Source organism: Hakea prostrata, chromosome 7, assembly GCF_041222555.1.
Source record: "Hakea prostrata isolate BN-2017 chromosome 7, UWA_Hpros_2, whole genome shotgun sequence".
Lineage (NCBI taxonomy): Eukaryota > Viridiplantae > Streptophyta > Magnoliopsida > Proteales > Proteaceae > Hakea > Hakea prostrata.
This window is the reverse complement of record NC_142606.1, coordinates 73,733,148-73,750,752: the sequence shown is the minus strand read 5'-3', so window position 1 is coordinate 73,750,752 and position 17,605 is coordinate 73,733,148. Positions and strand designations below refer to the sequence as shown.

Genomic DNA, 17,605 nt, shown 5'->3' with positions numbered 1-17,605 from the left:
TTATGTTATGTACACGTGTTTGTGGATTGTGTACATATATATTACATTATTAGCCTGGATTTACAGTGTTTTTTCTGTAAGTTTTGCAGGAAGGGAAGCTTAGAATCCTTCAGCATGATGTTTCACGTGGTACAAATTGTACAGGATCCAGTATCTTCCTTGCAGAAAATATGCTTGAGGTACAACAAAATGTTCTTATTTTCTGTTAATAATCAGAGATGCTCTCTCTTGTTGGTATCTCTTTCATCAGTGTTCAAGAGTCCTCCCAGACTTCGTCCAAGCCTCCCAAAAAAGTTAAAAGTTGAAAATAAAATGAATAAAAATAAGCAGTCATCTTTGTGCAAGTGGACCCAGGCCACTGTCACCCCCGTCGCAGGTGAGAAGAGAAGTATTGAGAACCAGAAGCAAACAAAGAAAAGCAGAGAAAATAATCGAGAACAGAGATGCAAGAACCAGAAGATAAAAAAGGGGCTTTATAACTTGTTACAAATGACCCTTTTCTGGTAGTCTATGCTGCTGATAAATTAATTCCTTTGAATCGAACAATATTCCAATCGAGTATGCACTGCTGTTTGATTTCTCCCAAGGTTTGAAGTCTCATGGTCTTTCCATCAAAGCTCGTTCCATGAGAGGTGCCAGAGCAGATTGCTAACCTCCATTCCCTCAGTTCCATTCCTCTCTTTTCAACTCTATTTCAGCAATGATCACTTACCTACCCCCTCTATTTTTTTTTTTTTTTTTTATTACTATTTTTTTTTGTGTTGGAGGGGGGGGGGAGGGGAGAAATGAAAAAGCCACGATCGTCTATTGCTACTTCTTTTTTTATTATTTAATTTCATCCAGTCCCTAGGTTCCCCATCTTTTCCTGCTTTCTCCTTGGTCCTAATTTTTCTTTATTTCGAACTTTACTACCCATTTGCTGGATGTTTCCAATTCTGTATTTCAAAAATTATATTGTTGCGATTCCATTGTTTGGCCTACAGAGTTTCGCTCTATTACAATAATAAGAACAAACCTTATCCCTACTAAATGGAGTCAGCCACATGGATCCATGCCTTCTAATGAAGCTCTATTTGGGGCCATACTAGATACAAGGCCCAAGCCATGCTTATCCTTTCTCACCGCTTCTTCTAACTTCTAAGGTTATTTTAGGTCTATCCGTTGCTCTTTGAGTTCCTTTGATCTGGATTAAATCACTTCTCCAATCTCCATACAAGGGCATTTAAAGGCTGCCGTTGAATGTGCTCATACCACCTTCATCACTAATTGAGTTTCAATTATTTACAACTCTGCCATTACTAATAGACATACACGTGTTTAGAATTTTTCCATTACTAATAGAATTGCATTTATTTACTATCTGCCATTACTTAAACACTTCCACTTATTTTCAATTTTGCCATCCACCTGTAGAGTTTCACTACTTAAAATTCTGCCATCCCCTTCTGAGTTTCACGTTTTTACAAATCTCCCATTGTTATTATCATAAACCCACTACATGGAGATGGATCTAGAGACCTTATCTCGTTGCTCAGTAGGGCTTCTCTAAAATGCAAGAAGATTTTTCTAACTTGACTACTGGTCTTCAAGAGCTTGCTGATATTAACAAGAATTTCTATGGTGTGATGTCATGTATTTACAAACCTCAGAAGATGAATCAGATCTGGAAGAAATTGAGACCCATGAAAGCAACGATCAAGTTGATTTGGAAGGTTCAATTCAAGTTGAAATTGAATCGTTTGACAGTCTGATTTTGGTCACCGAAGCCGGTGGGAAGATTCCAAATGAAGTGACAGTTTCTTAAAGACTATAAGCTGATTGACTTTAAGATGCGTTGTATTGTGGCCCCGTCAAAGTCATTATTTCTTGATTTCATTTCACAAAACTCATGGGCGAGTTTTCCTAAATACCTGGAGAAAGAGTTGATGCAGTATCAAATTGGTTCAATCAGTCCCGGTCCAACCCGGAATGAACGGTCCTATGTGTTTTGGTCCAACAAGAGTTGGACTTAATTAACTATTTTATTTATTATTTCAGTTTTAATTTTAGTTTTTTATTTCTTCAAGAGTGAGTGAGGATTTTGTTTCGGATTTTGATTTCAATTAGCATTGACATTTTATTTTTCTTCAAATAGATTGTATTAGGATACAATTTTCAGATTGAATAGAACAGATTGAGCCTGTGTGGCTGGTGAGTGTGAGCACTCCTTTCCCTCTTCATCCTCTTCCTCTTCTAGTTCTTATGATACTCCCTCCATTGCAGTCCACCATAGCAGCCTTGTACCAGGCCTGCATCACTGACACTTAGTGAACAGGACAAACAGAGGTGTTTTAACTGATGGTAGAAAGGACTGCAAAAGGCTTTGAGCGTGACCCTTTGAAGGAGGAGAACCATGAGCTTCCTTCCAGGGATGTTTCTGGCGCCTTTATCTAGTTCTTGGTCTCTTTTAAATGGAGAGTGTTTATTAGTTTAACCACTGGAAGTGCAGAGTAAATTCTGAGATGAGGAGTTGTGATTTTCTTTAGGTAGATTTCAACCAAGTCCTTGTGACTAGAGATTCAGTCAGACCAGTATAGGTGTCACCTCATTTCTTGTGGGACTCTTATTGTAAGACGACAAAACCATCTATAAATACCCTAACCCCACTAGTAGGAAAGATAACAAATTCAGCATGGCTACAAATTTTTCTCCCAAATCATTCATTACCATAATTGTGGGTTACATAGTGTTTATGGGTGAATCATTTAAAAAAAAGTATTTCCTAGAATAAACTAAAGGTTAACGTAGTCAATTTAGAAAGGTGGTGATGTGAACAAGGGTTAACCTCCTTTGGCTGAAACCCTGGTGTGGACCCCAAGGCCCCACCAAGGTGGTGCACCTAGGGCTGTTTAAACCCATAAAAGGGGCAATTTAGTCATTTTTAAGCCCTAATTAGCCCTAATGCTGATTTTTTGTTCAGAATTTTGGCTTTAATTCTTAGAGTCCAATTTTGTTTTGAAGTCCTAGTTTGAGTTAGTAGAGTTCTTTGTCATAGGGAGTCTTTCTTTAAAGTGGGACTCTTTATGGATAAAATGAGTCTTCTAGTCAAGGTCTTTTAGTTTGTGTGGTGGTTATTTAATTGTTACATCCCATATTGATTTTGGATATCCTTTTACCAAGTAAATTATCCCACTTTGCGTTTTTGATAAAACCCTATTTTTTCCCTTTTCTCAAATTATCCCAACCCATTTGCTTTGTGAATTGTGATAATAGAACTTTCCTAGGCATGGTTGTCGAGGTGACAAGGCGAGGCTAGGTGATAGATGGCAACAAAAACGAAGGTGATACCAAGTCGCCTTGACCCAAAAATGGGCCTGGGTGCCTAGGCAGACACTTCGGCGACTTCTTCTCGTAAATTTCTTTGAGATTTCAAGCATCTCAATCCTTCCTTTGCCTTCTAGGATCCAATTTCAGCTTCTCAGTAATCTAATAAGTGTACCTTAGGTTTTGGTATCTCAACTACACTGATTGGAGCAGTAGATTACAGTAACACTTATCCCAAGATCCTCAAGAACCCTCCCTATTCACATTGATATATTTGGAAATAATGTTGCTACTTTTTGTAATCACCGGTTGTAATAGTGCAAGTGCAGCGGTATCCTCTCTCTAGAAAGAGTTCTACACTTTCCGTCACATTATTACTTACTACTTCAATGCATTCATATATACAGTTACACTTCCTATTTTTTAAATCCATAGTTGTCACACCGACAAGGCGATGCGAGGCGGTTTTAGCTAGTTGAGGCGATGAGTCGACGATGCGCTTTTGAGGTGGTCGAGGCATTTTAAGTGAAATTTTTACTTTTTAGTGTACATCTCATACACTAATTCATTATAAATCTATCATATATTTTATAATAAAAAAACTAATATTAGCCAATTAGCCTACCTCAAATCATCCAATATACTATAAACCACACATAGTAGGTCCTAAATAAATTCCAAGTATCATACTATCATTAACAAGAATCAAGATATGATAAAATGTGACTAAATAGTAAACACATTGATGCATGAGCCAAACAAATAGACACTAGACAACATACCTTCATTAAATGTCACCAACACTAGCACCACCTACAACTCTACCTCTTCTACATTGTTGAGCTGTAGCCAAATATCCTCACAAGTAAAAGAAGAAAATGAAACAAAGCATATAGCCAAATATCTAAATAGAAATTTTTAAATATTTAGGCAAACAATCCCACTTATATTTAAATTCTAAAGTCCAAATCCCAAATATAACAACACATCCATATCCAAAATTCCCAATAGGAAAGTATAAGTTAGTTAGTTATAATCATCATCAAGCAAATTGGTAGCAAGTGGGAGATCTTCTCGAAGTTGTTGTTGCTCCAAAGAGGTAGACCTCAAACCAAAATCATCGACAATGTTCTCATCATCATGCAAATCTTCCACTTCTTCCATGTCTCCATCAGACTCAGAGTCATGTTCCTCAACCACATTCTCCAAAGACCTGCAACGTGAGTAATATATATTAACTCCAGCATATGTTGATTCACTTGGTTGACATCTCCTTGGTTTGTTTTGGCCCTCAAGTGATGTAGATGCCCCAATAGCTCTATCAACAGTGCTCCAAGTAAGATCACCCTAAGGTTGGACTAAATCATTAGGCTGATTAACCATCCACTCACTGCTCCAGTCAAGCTCATCAAGGAGTAGTGGATCATAATTTCTACTCTTTAATCGCCTTTCATTGAACCTTTCTTGAAGACGGGAATTGTACTGAATAAAAACTAGATCATTCAACCTCTCATGTTCCAAGCCTATTCCTCTTCTTGGTGTGAATCTGGATTCATAAGCAATTGAAAAGAATCCCAAGTCATTCTTCTAATTTAAATTTAAAAGTGTTTTAAATACTTGAATCCCTTCCAATTCCATTCACAACCAGAGGAAGAAAACAAAGGCCTAGTATCCTCCATGCAATCCTTGTAAGCTCAAAAGCATTTCCTCCATGTGTATCCCACCATGTAACTATAGTATAAAGAAAATAGATTAACATAAAAGCTAGAGTTACAAACCAAATAAGTATAACTAAAAATAAAAAACTTATGAGGACTCATTGTTGTACGCTGTCTAATAGCCATAGTTGTGGAGAAAGGACCTCTACCTTGCTTGTATTCACTTGCCTGATGCAATACCTTATCTTGTAGATGTGCATCAGGCACTAGTCTTCCAAGAACTTCATTGAAAGAAGTTTGGAGAGAACTGATCAACTCACAATCATCTACAATATTTAAGTTGTAGAACTTCCTAGGATTAAAAAATAAGGCTGCACCTTATAGAGGTCTCTCCATCTGGCACTCCCATTGCCTATCAATTATTTGTATGACTTTCTTCCAGAGTCATTCTTTGCCTCCAAACTTGTCCTTTATTCTTCTCTTAGCCTTTTGCATGGTTACAAACACTTCAGGCAATGCGGGTCTTTCATCAGCATCCACAATCCTCAATACAATCATAAGAGGTTGTGATGCTCTAATACAATCCTCCACACTATGCCAAAATGCTGTAGAAAAAATTGTTTAAGCTACTTTCTTCCCTGTTTCTGTCTTGGACAAATTGGATTTTGTCCATTCCTCATAAATGAATAAGTGCCTTAAGTCATCCTTGTGTTTCAATAAGCTTTGCAATGTCAAGAATGAAGTGGCAAACCTAGTCACTGCAGCCCTCACAAGATCCCTGCCATTTGTTTTCTGTCTCAAGGCCTCCAGCAATCTTGTGTGCCTATAAATGAAAGTGGTTACTCTCTTCTCCTGAATTATCACCTTCTTATATTGTTTCAAATTCCCAATGTCCTCTAGTATCAAATTAAGACAGTAGGCTGCACATGGAGTCCAATATAATGTAGTCCTCTTCTCCATTAATAATGCCCTTGTTGCTTTGTAATTTGAGGTGTTGTGAAAAATAACAACGTAAGTGTACGTTGTCGTAACAAGTAATATAACGATAAAAGATCGTTCCCTCGATTTCTTCTAATTCCTCCTTTAAAGTTTTTGTTGCCCAAAGTGGACCTGATTGTATTCCTATCAGCCACATCCGGCCAGTACCCATATTTCCACCCTGGGTCATTTGACTTTGCCTTTCTCTTCGGCATGGAAAGAAATTTCGGCGAATTTCGCCGTTTCGCCCCCTGGCGAAACGAAACCAGGGGGCGAAACGATATTTACCAGATATCGCCGAGAAATCGGCAATATCTGGCGATATATCGCTAAATATCGCGAGATATCACGATATTTGGCGATATTTCGGAAAATCCATTTTTTTAATTTTTTTGGTGTGATTTTTATACTATTTCTTGCACTTTTTAGGCGATTTCTCTCGCAATTTCTCTCGCGATTCTATCACAATCTTACCAATTTTATCACAATGATTCAAGACTCAAAAGTTAATGTGCTAAATGTAATTGGCAGGAGAATCTACGTAGAATAACTTATAAATAGGAACACTTTTTATAGCAAAATCTTCAAGATTAATGAGCAATCTTACCAACTATATTCTAGTGATCTAGTCCTCAAAAGTCAACATGCCAAATGTGGTTAGGGAAGAGTATATACATGAAATAATTTATGGAAACAATTTAAATTATGAAGAGATTTTGTAATAGAATCGTCGGTTAATCATTCCAACTATGTCCGAATGATTTAGGCCTTAGAAGGTAACACGTTAAATGTGGCTAGGCAGGAGATTTAAATGGAAATATTTATTAAGAAATAATTTAAATTATCAAAGTCAACATGCCAAATGTGATTAGGGAAGAGTGTATACATGAAATAATTTATGGAAACAATTTAAATTATTAATGAATCTTATAAAAGAATCTTCAGATTGATTTGATAATCGTTCCAATTATGTCCAAATGATGTAGGCTTCATAAGGTAACATATTAAATGTGACTAGGTAAGAGAATTTAAATGGAATAATTTTTAGGAAATAATTCAACTTTACTACATATTTGCATCAGATTAAGATAGGTATCAAATTTACTAAAATTATTGAGTGAAAATACTCAAAAAAAAATAGGGGGCGAAAATTTTTATATGGGGGGCGAAATATCGCCCGAGATATCGGCAATGAAGCCTCTTGAAGATGAAGATTATTTAGTTATTCTTTTTGCTTCCGCTGAACTCGATATTACATTTGATTCTTGATTCTTTCTCCTTTGATTATTTCTTGGATATTTATTGGAGTATTTAGACTCCTGTAACCTTTTTATTAATTATTGCACTATTCTTGCTCTTGATTACAGGTATTTGTATTTATTATTATTGATAGACTAAAACCATGGATCCTGTGACGGATCGCACCCACGGGTCGTCGGGCGGGTAACCGGGCCTGGCGGGCGGGGTGTGATCGAGTGGTATCCGGAGCGAACCGGGCGAATTAACCGAAACTTCGTTCACTGCTCTTCGGGTCTTTCGAGGGATCATAACTACCTTCACACCCACTAGGAATAGGCTGACTAGCAGAACCGCTGGATTATCAGTTGAGGGCCTTCAGGTCATTGTAAATAACTAGTAAATATCTACAATAAAAAACATGAAACATACACATAATCAGCAAAAATTAAAAACAATAATAAATTTTATAATGATACCATATAATTTAAATTTTGCACCATACCACACCACAATAAAAATCCTATGCATTCATCTAATCATCTCACTTGATGATAAATTGATAATCAAGCTTCTATTCTGAAAAATCAGAAAAAGTTATAAAAAAATTGGTTCTTCAGCAAACAGTCTTTTTTTTTTTTTTGTTGAATTTCAGCAAAAACTATAGAAAAAATACACTGAAGCTAATAATCAGTAGGCTAGAAGCTATTAAGCTAATATTAGCTTGTCTCGGTTATACTAACAAGTTATAACATTGTTAAAACATAGAAAAGAAGAGAAAAAAAAGGCACACCGGCGACATACCGTTGCTTGAGGTGGTGAACAAAATCACTGGAGTTTATTGATTTAGTGATTATTAGTGTTAACAAAATTTGTTAACAGTTAACACTTAAGAGAGAAGAAAAAGAAAAGTAGAAGAACGAAGAAGCATCCCAACCTTTGCTTGAGACAATTCAAAAAACCGTCGGAGTCCGCCGCCGCTGCAACTTGGCCGCTGCAAGCCTGCGACCGCAAAAGGGATTTGTAATTTTGTGCTAGACTTTTTAGGAGGGAAAAAAAAAAGCAAAAGAAAGAAGAAGAGAGTGAGTGAGAACATCCACCTTCGCCTGAGATGCTGCCGCTGCAAGCCTGCAACTACGGTGGTTTTTGTATGAGGGGGGGGGGAAAGGGAAAAGAAGTAAGAAGGAAGGTGTCACTGGCTGTCGCTGGTGTCGTCGTCGATTGAGAGGAAGAGAGTAGTAGAGGGAGAGGCAGAGAGGAAGAGAGATGTTAGGGGCTTAGGGCTCGATATTTGGGGATTTCACTCGACTGAGTCGAGTTTAATTCTCGGCTTTTTCCTTTTTTTTTTTTTGGTTAATGACTTAATGTAACAAATGATCCCATGTAACACTTACATAAGCATTCAACCATTAGTTGATTCCCAATTGGAATCTAATTTTCAATTCATTTTTGGCCTTTCATTTGGAATAAAAAAATTGTCGTTTTTAAATTCCACAAAGGCGGTTGCTTAGGGGTCGAATGTGTCTGAGGCATCCGAGGAGATGACTCGGAGACGCCTCAGAGCCCAAGGCGACCGCCTTATGGACTCCAAGTGAGGCGATACTTGCCTCAGGGCCTCTACGAGCGCTAGGACGCCAAGGTGACAACTATGTTTAAATCACATCAAGTATTCCTAGGTGTTGAGGTATATTAGTTATATCCAGATTAATTATGTGTTGTGGGTAAACCACCCATTAATTGGTTCAGACCGGGTCAGTCGGCGGTCTAAGCATTAGGTAATATCAACTATATATATTAAACTCAGATTGAATTGTGACCATCAAATAAGAACCAAATATCTGACAGATCAGGTGAAATAAAGGCAGGGACTAGGATCTATTATACGGAAAAGACAAACGCTAAGGTACGACACTTTGAACGACAGAGTCTAGTCTGGTTGAAACTTGAAAGGAAGATTATCCTGGGAGAACTCTTAATTTTAGGGAATTCATCCAAGAAACCCTAACTCAAAAATCAGATTCACATCAGGTATACTTTAAGGAACCTACTCATAGGTTTAGAGTTTAGACTTAAACCCAGATAACTAATTAAATGTCAAATAAATCTATATTCAAGTTAACCAAGCTAAACCAACTTGTGTACACGAAGGCACCTCATTGAACTAGATGTGAACTACATTGACCATTGAAATATAGTCATGAACTCCATCAATCTCGGTAGAAATCCAGAATACTTGAAATAGAGGGTATGGGTCTGTGCTCCTCCCGGAGCTGAAGCCAAAGGTCCCTAGCAATACAGTAGCCTCTAAATGTCTGTCCATGCTGGTGGTGCAGTAAAAGCTCAAATCTACGTGGCACATTTGATATACTCAGAATTTTCAGTCAACAGGCCTAATGACCAGATTGGAGAGAGTGAAGAATGTATGTGATAGCCGCCACTAGTGACTACACCTTTATTCTCTCAACAGATTATGGTATTTGTGGATTTTTCAAGGTGTAGTCAATTAAGTCAAAATTTTCCCCATTCAATAACAGATGTTTTTATTTCAAAACTTGCATAGCTGATGGATGTTTTGACAAGAGCTAGGAGACTAAAGAAATGGAGAGGAAGTGAAAGCACGAGACAATGTGTAAGTGAAGATGAGGATTAATGTGGAAGGAAAGGTGAAGTGAACGGGCAAACAAGAAATAAATGGTGTAATGGATTGGGAAACTTTTGAAGGGAAGATGGTGGTGAAACAGAAATTGTTGCTTTCCTTCCAATCAGATGGGGCCTAAAGGATAAAGATTGACTTCGACATAAAACCAAAAAATTTGGGAGAAAAGTATGAACTTTCTAGGGTTTGATTTTGGAAGAATTGGGTACTGTAGGCAAGCCTGCTTAATTGTGCTGTGAGGGAAACTTTATTGTAATTATGTATTTCAACATGATATTATTCTCTTTTTATTGGTACCTTTGTGACTTACTTTTCAGTCACTTGATATAGGATGGATTTTATCCTCTCCCCCCCCCCCCTCTTTTTGCCATTTTTGTGTTTAGGATTTGAAATTTAGGTTGAACATATTACTGTTTCTTGTTGTAGGTCCAGACATATGCTTTGGAAGGCTGAAAATTTTTATTATTGTCGAGGTATTTCTTTGTTATTCTTTTCTTTTGATTGTTTACTATAGGAAGCATGCTTGGACATGGTTAATTGAGAGGGGGGGGGGGAGTGAAAAATTCACACACAAAATTTGGTGGTTTGATTTGCGCCCTTGTTACACAATAAATGCCAAACCTTTATAATATAAGTATACATGTTATATTGCATATTCTACACATGGTTTGAAACAGTAATGATATGTGACATTATTGACAAATTAAATAAAAATTAAAGACTTGGAAGTTTCTACTACGAAGTACGGCCACATCTTGAACAATAACTAAGTTAATGTTACATGTTATTACCAAATTATCATGCACCATGTATTTTTGTTTTGGGTAATAAAGTATCATGTACTAGCTAGCTTCCAAGTATCGAGTACCAATTGCCAAGTACATTGAACAATAATACATGAGTCATAGAAGGTTCGAAACCTAGTCTTCCATTTCTTGTAATGGTTGAACCCATATAAATTTTGAGGAATAGGTGGAATCATCTTTCTTAGGTGAGCAAAATGCAAAGTCAAACTACATAGCTAGGAAATGGAATTTTCAGATAGACTACAAAAGCATGATTTCTTATAAGCTTTGTTAGAAACAAGCTTTAAATAATCAAAACAACAGCTGAACTTGAATAGAGGAAAGAGAAGAGGCCTATGTAGCCAAAGAGTCTACAGTCGCAGAGCCATTTTATTTATAGCTTCTAATGAATCTAATACAACTTGAGAGAAGTAATTGTCCTCTAGAAAAAAGAAACAAAAAAGTACAGCTTTAGTAACTTTCTATTTCCTAAAATAGAAACTACCACCAAATTAGAAACAACCCCCTGACCCCCCCCCCCCCCACCCCAAAAAAAAAAAAGGGAAGAAGAAGAAGAGTAAAGGAAGGTTGCTGCAAAGGCTTGTGCACCAAGGCTGCAGCCTTGGCTTTGCAACTTTCAACACTCCCCCTTAAGCTAGAGTATTCTAATCTCTCATGCTCGAGCTTGCAACATAAAGACTGAAAACTTGGTCTAAACAGAGCTTTAGTGAACAAATCAGGCAGCTGGTCAATAGAGCTCACAAAAGGGGTTGCTATAAGTTGTTTTCTGATTGCATCACGCTCAAAGTGACTGACTGACTGGCTACCTCTATATGCTTCATCCTCTCATGGAACACTGGATTACCAACAATGTAAGTGGCTGTTTGATTATCACAAAACATTTTTATAGGGGCAAAAATTTGAAATCCCATTTCCTCTAACAAAGAACAAAGCCACATTAATTTAGCAGCAGTGTGGGCCATAGCCTTATACTTTGCTTTAGCAATAGATCATGCAATGGTGGACTGCTTCTTACTCCAACTCATAAGATTTCCACCAAGAAAAGTACAATAACTTGTAGTTGACTGGCGATCAACAACGGATCCAGCCCAATTTGTAGTAGAAAAGGCAACCAAGTTCATACTCCAATTTGGTCGATAGAGGAACCATTTTCTAGGTACACTCTTGAGGTACCGAAGTACTCTCATTGTTGCGTCCCAATGGGTCTACCTAGGAGGTTGCATAAACTGACTCAACACACCAACATAATAAGTAGAGCAAATTGCACTGGCACCCCAAAATGGAGGCCTTAAAGCACTGATACCCCACTTTATGTTTAAAAAGCACAGAGACCCCAAAATTGGACTTTCATTGGATATATTTGTCAAATTTATCACTAAAAACCTTTCAGACACTGTTTTTTGTAAGGATAATTTTGAAAATAAAGAGTGATTTAACTATTTTCAATGATAAATTTGACAAATATATCCAACGAAAATCTAATTTTGGGGTCTCTGTGCTTTTTAAACATAAAGTGGGGGTGTCAGTGCTTTAAAGCCTCCACTTTGGGGTGCTAGTGGAATTTGCTTTAATAAGTAATTTCAGGGCCAGTAACAGTAAGATAAATAAGTTTTTTAATAAGACTCCTGTAACAATGGTCATCATCCAACAAGTCACCATCATCACGTCCTAACTTCAATTGAAGATCTATGGGAATGTCGCTAGGTTCAGAAGCAAGCATGCCAATCTCAATCAAAAGATCTAACACATACTTTCTTTTTGGCAAACTTACTCCCTTTACAGCAGATCACCTCAATCCCCAAGAAACTGTTTTCTCTTCGTTTGTGCTTGACTTATTATACTGGTCTTAATATTTCTTCTCCCTTGCTTTCTCCACTATGTTGATAGCTTCATTTCTAGCTAACTTATACCTTTGTAGGTTTACCATGTCCTTAGTACATTGGCATGTTTTAGACCCGCTTTCTTATTCTTAATGGCTGCTCAAATGTCATCATCCCAAATAGTCTTCTTGTTCCACTATGATGCCCACTCTATTTTTTATTTCCTTAATCCTCAAGGTAAAGTCATCCATTTCAAGTTATATTAATCATTCTTCTATTTATAACATCTATCATTTCTAGGCTTTTACCTGTTGAAGAGATCCAACATGCCAATTTGATCTTACTTCTATACCTGCACTCATCCACTATGTAAGAACCCTTGCCTGCTTCTCACTGCATCCAAGCATCGACACAATGCGTTGCTTGGGCGTACCCTTGCTCACTTGTCATTGCATCTGGGTTAATAGTGTAGTGTGTCACATATTCAATGGGGGAATGCCCTAGCTTAGTCTTTGCCATGTAAGGTTGTAGAATCCATGTAAAAGGTTTAACTGCGTTTCATTTCCAATGCCGATTGTTGACTTGACACACCAACCATCCTCCATTTCCTGGGCTTGGGACCGGTAGCAAATGCTAGCTGAGTTATATACTATAGTAGACACAAACAAATGAGGTGTATATTAAAAAATTTGAAGCTCACACTTGAGATAGAGATCCCATAGAGACAATGGAAAGGCTTTATGGATCGCAAAGGGACAACTTGTTCCTATCTGAGGTTTAAAACCCAGCTTGAATCATTTATGTGCCAGTCCAATCAACAGTATGACATATTTTGAATGGCAGTGACGGTACGGTAAATAACCAGAAATTTTCTTGGGGTAAGTAGTTAAATAGGGCATGGACGAGGGAGGCAGTATTATTTGTCGATCCAGGATAGACTTTGAAGCAAACTGCTAATAATGAAGATGATGAAAAAGAGAAGGGCAATTTTGGTTCTACAGAAGTAAAGGTAATTATTTAAAAGAGGGGATGGCGCTAGCTTGTCTTGCGTTGAATCATAACTGGAAATAAACTAGGAGCATTAACCCTTCTCTGTGCTGTAGAAAGCTCCACGCAACCCAACGCCCAATCGCCTAAATTTTTTTGTCATTATTTTTATTTTTTGTGTGCCTTGGGGTTGGGAGGGTGAATGCTTTCACTCCCCCATCTTTCTCTGAGGCGTGGGTGGGGGGCTGGGCTATGATCTGGTTCATAGCTCTAATCTGTACTGAAAGCAACTCATCAAGCACACATGGATCTGCAATAATTCTGTTGTTGCTGGATGTGATAATGGCACAAAGCAGATCCACAATCAGTTGTGCTGGAGAAGTGATTAAATATAGATTGAAGGAATTAGAAGAGCTAGGGGCAGACCTAAGACGACATTCCCATAGATCCTCAATTGAAGTTAGGATGTGGTGATGACGACTTGTTGAATGGTATCCATCGTTATTGGAGTCTTATTAGGCCTTATAATAAGTATGACCAAAAGAAGAGCTGATTGGAAGGCAAGAATTGATGTGGCCAACCCTATTGAGTTGGAAGAAGGCTTCTTCTTCTTGTTATTGTTGTATATTTTATTTTCTTCTTTTTTGCTGGATTCTTATAAAACACAAAAAATAGAAAGAAAGAACAAATTACATCTAACATGTTTAATGGATCTCCATAAAAAATGAAAAAACAAAAAAATGGAAAGTCAAATCACAGTTAATGGATCCCTATAAAAAGGGAGAAAGGACAAAATAAAAATAAAAAGGGTGAAGAAAAATTTTAGAAAATAAAAATATTGTATGATGTATAATGGATTGCTGTAAAAGAGCGGAAGAATGAGGAATAAAAACAGATAAAAATACCAACAAATTGTTAAACAGGTAAATTAAAGGGTAATTTGGTCATTTTAAAATATCAGGGGAGAAAAGAGGCGGTAGGTCACTTTTTTGGGTGGATTTAGAGATGAAACTTTTGAGAGGGGAGTAAGAGTAAATAGAGAACAAGTATAGGGGAGAAATTTTCCGATTAAAAAAAAAAAAAAAAAACTGTTACTGATGATCTCACTATTAATGTTTTCATTTAAATCCCAAAATGTTTCTCATCCCTTGCCTAATGTAGGTGGGTGAAGACATTCCTTTTGCTCATTCCTAATCTTATGGTGGTGGGTGAAGAGATACCTCCATCACTCAGCTTCTTTCTCTCACTTGTCCTTCCTAACAACACCTTGTCTCTATCCGTCTTCCTTGTCTTGAAGCCCTTAAAGTTACAGCATATTGGACGACTATAAACCCTAAAAGCAATTCAACACCAACTACCCCACAGGGTATCTTTTAGCCATCTAAATGCCCTTGAGTGTTCATTCTGGTCTTAGTAGGATCTTGGCATTTCTGTTGGTTTGTCCTACCAATTCAAGGCTACGTCATGGCCAGAAGATGATTTCAGCAGCCATCCAGTGTTCTATTGACCAGGTTAAAATCTACCACAAACGATGTTGCAAGAAAGGGGAGAGGATGCAGGTTATTGATGCAACAACAATATAGCTTTAAAACAGGTTATAGATGTCAACCCCCAGAAGTAAGAAAGTGTGTATACATAGGGGGGGCTTAGGAGACTAAGAGGAAAAGAATGAAGAGCTAGAAGAACAGCCAAGAGGTCATCCAAAATGGGAGGAGAGGTGAGAAAAAGGAAAAGGAAAAAAGGGGTGGGGGCGGGAGGGGAGGTTGAGGTGGTTGTGCTTATAGTCTCCCCGCAAACTAGATCTCCACTAAAGAGTCAATCAATGATTACACGATGAACTCAAAAAACAGGAATAAAATCATAATATATCCTAATGGAACAGGGCCCAAAAGGAATGAGGTTTTCGGTCTGCTGATTCATGGTACCACTACTGAATCACAAAGACGTGGCATCATGAAAATGCTCGAATAGAGGGCAAACTCTGTTAACAATAGTGCATGAGAGAATAGTTCTGCAGATACTTATTATGATACACTAGGATGTTTAATTTCAATTAATTTGTTGTCCGTTTCCATATTTACCATTTACTAATACTTCTTACTTACAGTGTACGTTTTTGTTTCTTTCTCAGAATGCACGATCAGTGTGATTGAATTAGAAGAATATCAGTGGTATCAAGAAATATTCAGCTCTGGCATTGGAGTCGACATATTGAAGTTGCATCATCGTGTAATTTTCCTGGTTTTTTGCATTCTTTACCGGGAAGAAAAGGAAAATTGTTCCTTTCCCATTCCGTTTCCTAAAAATACAGCACAATATCACTTTCAATTCGTTGCATATAGGTGAGTGACAGGTGTACCGTTGTATATGTGAATGTGAAGGGAGCATTTTGTCCGATGCCTATTGAACATGTCATGTTCACGAACATAGATCCGATGCTGAGGATCAAATCATCTAACATACAAAACTGGTTGCGGAACCACAAATGGCGTCGTCTGTGTTTCGGACTCCTATAGGAAGAATATAATTTCAATTTGTCCCGACTCCCGAGGCATTGAGGTAGGTGTGCTGAGCTAGCCGTATGATTGTTGTAACAAGCTTGACTTGAAAGGAAAGGAAGATGGAATAATGCCTGGGAGTGGGAAGTACAGACAACATGTACGAATTAAACGAGGATTGAAACCTCAATCCCGCTTGTTTCATAACTGTAAAAGTGTTTTGCAATCCCTCTTGTTTCTTAACTGCTGAAGTGAGGCCAAGCTCCAAATGGCCTAATGCTCATTATTTTTTGCCTATTCTACTGACGGAACCTGCACCTGCGCCTGCACCTGCACCTGCACCTGGCCAGGGGTTCCATAGGAGGACTGGAGGAGTCTGGTGGAATCTCTGTTGGACATCCAATCGGTAGTGCTAATGGCATTTCTGTAGTTATGTGAGATGGTCGGGCAGCTATTAGTAATACTACTTAGCAGTGATCAAATGACAGCAATATTCCTATCGTACCTCCCACTTGGCACTCGACAGCAAGTGTGATAGGAGAGCATGTTTACGTGGAATCCGACTCTATGGTCAAGGAAAACACCCCTTTCCATGGGAAGCTTAGCTTGATTCCCACCTTGATCATAAGGAGGAGCTCAGCCTCAACTCAAGGACCAGTATTTGTCCTTGTGCTTTGCGAAAGCGAAACCTTCAGGGACAGTCGCTATGATTGTACTTCTCCTAGTTGAGTAAACGCCTCTGACACCCACCCCCAACGGCAAATGCCCATTGCATTTGGAGGTGGAAGCGACCTAGCGGCCTATATGACTGAGAGATTGGAGCCGGAATAATTGACCATGTGCGAATGACAAGAGAGATGTGCCCTTTGATAATTTTCCACCAAAAACTATGATGTGAAGGAAGATTGGCTATTTGAAATATCATATCAGATTACCAATGTGGGTTGTAATCCTGTGTCGCCAAGAAAGCAAGTTTTCTTGACATACACCAACAAGCTGGGGTTGTCAACTTATTGAAAAACCACTGATTGTAGGGAAAACAAGATACGAACAAGTGTACCAACGTCAAACCACAAATACCGAACCAAACCAAAGCAGGGGTACCCTACAAAAAGGTTAAACCCTTTTTGAGTAGGTAATTGTTCATGATTTGGGCCCAGAAATTCTCAATCCGTAATAAATAAATTTCAACCGCAAGTGTTACTACTAAGATGAAACGACATGGATGGGGCTTAGCTTAGTACATTGTTATTTATTTATTTTGTTCGGGAATTATTTGGAAGGAGAGTTATTTGACGAATTAATTTATCGACTCAACAAAAAAGAAGTGGACATTAAAATTTGGATTTGAACCTAGGAACTATTCTTTTGTTAAAAAGAAAGTCGGGCAAAAATTAGATGTAAAATTAGAGTACAGATTAAAGAAACTCAAAGTAAGTGTAGAATCATATAAATGACTGAGAAGATTGGCCAAAAAACTATGGTTTTGAATTTTATAAGGTCAAAAGATGGCCTACGAACAGAGAACTCAACCTCTTAGCTTCATTTTCCGTTCTCAAGTTGAGAATCTCATTTAGTTGGCAAAGGAAGGATTGTAGAAGAATGTGCAGAAATCGTTTATAGAAGGAAATGATGGATTGGAAAGAAGTTGGAGCTTTGCCGA

The 17,605-nt window shown here is 37.9% G+C and overlaps 1 protein-coding gene across 5 annotated transcripts in view; it reads left to right on the top strand.

The window, feature by feature from the left end:
- Positions 1 to 17,282, top strand: part of LOC149012049 (uncharacterized) — a 90,879-nt gene extending 73,597 nt beyond the window's left edge. For 4 of the 5 annotated variants that reach the window (XM_089163958.1, XM_089163955.1, XM_089163957.1 and 1 more), the window contains 3 exons: positions 90 to 179; positions 10,258 to 10,304; positions 15,576 to 17,280. In XM_089163958.1, the coding sequence (XP_089020084.1) occupies positions 90 to 179; positions 10,258 to 10,284 (117 nt within the window). In that variant the 3' untranslated portion in view covers positions 10,285 to 10,304; positions 15,576 to 17,280. Of the gene's footprint in view, positions 1 to 89; positions 180 to 10,257; positions 10,305 to 15,575 lie in introns of all 5 variants that reach the window. The other variant, XM_089163959.1, reaches the window with a different exon arrangement.
- Positions 17,283 to 17,605: the final 323 nt, after the last annotated feature.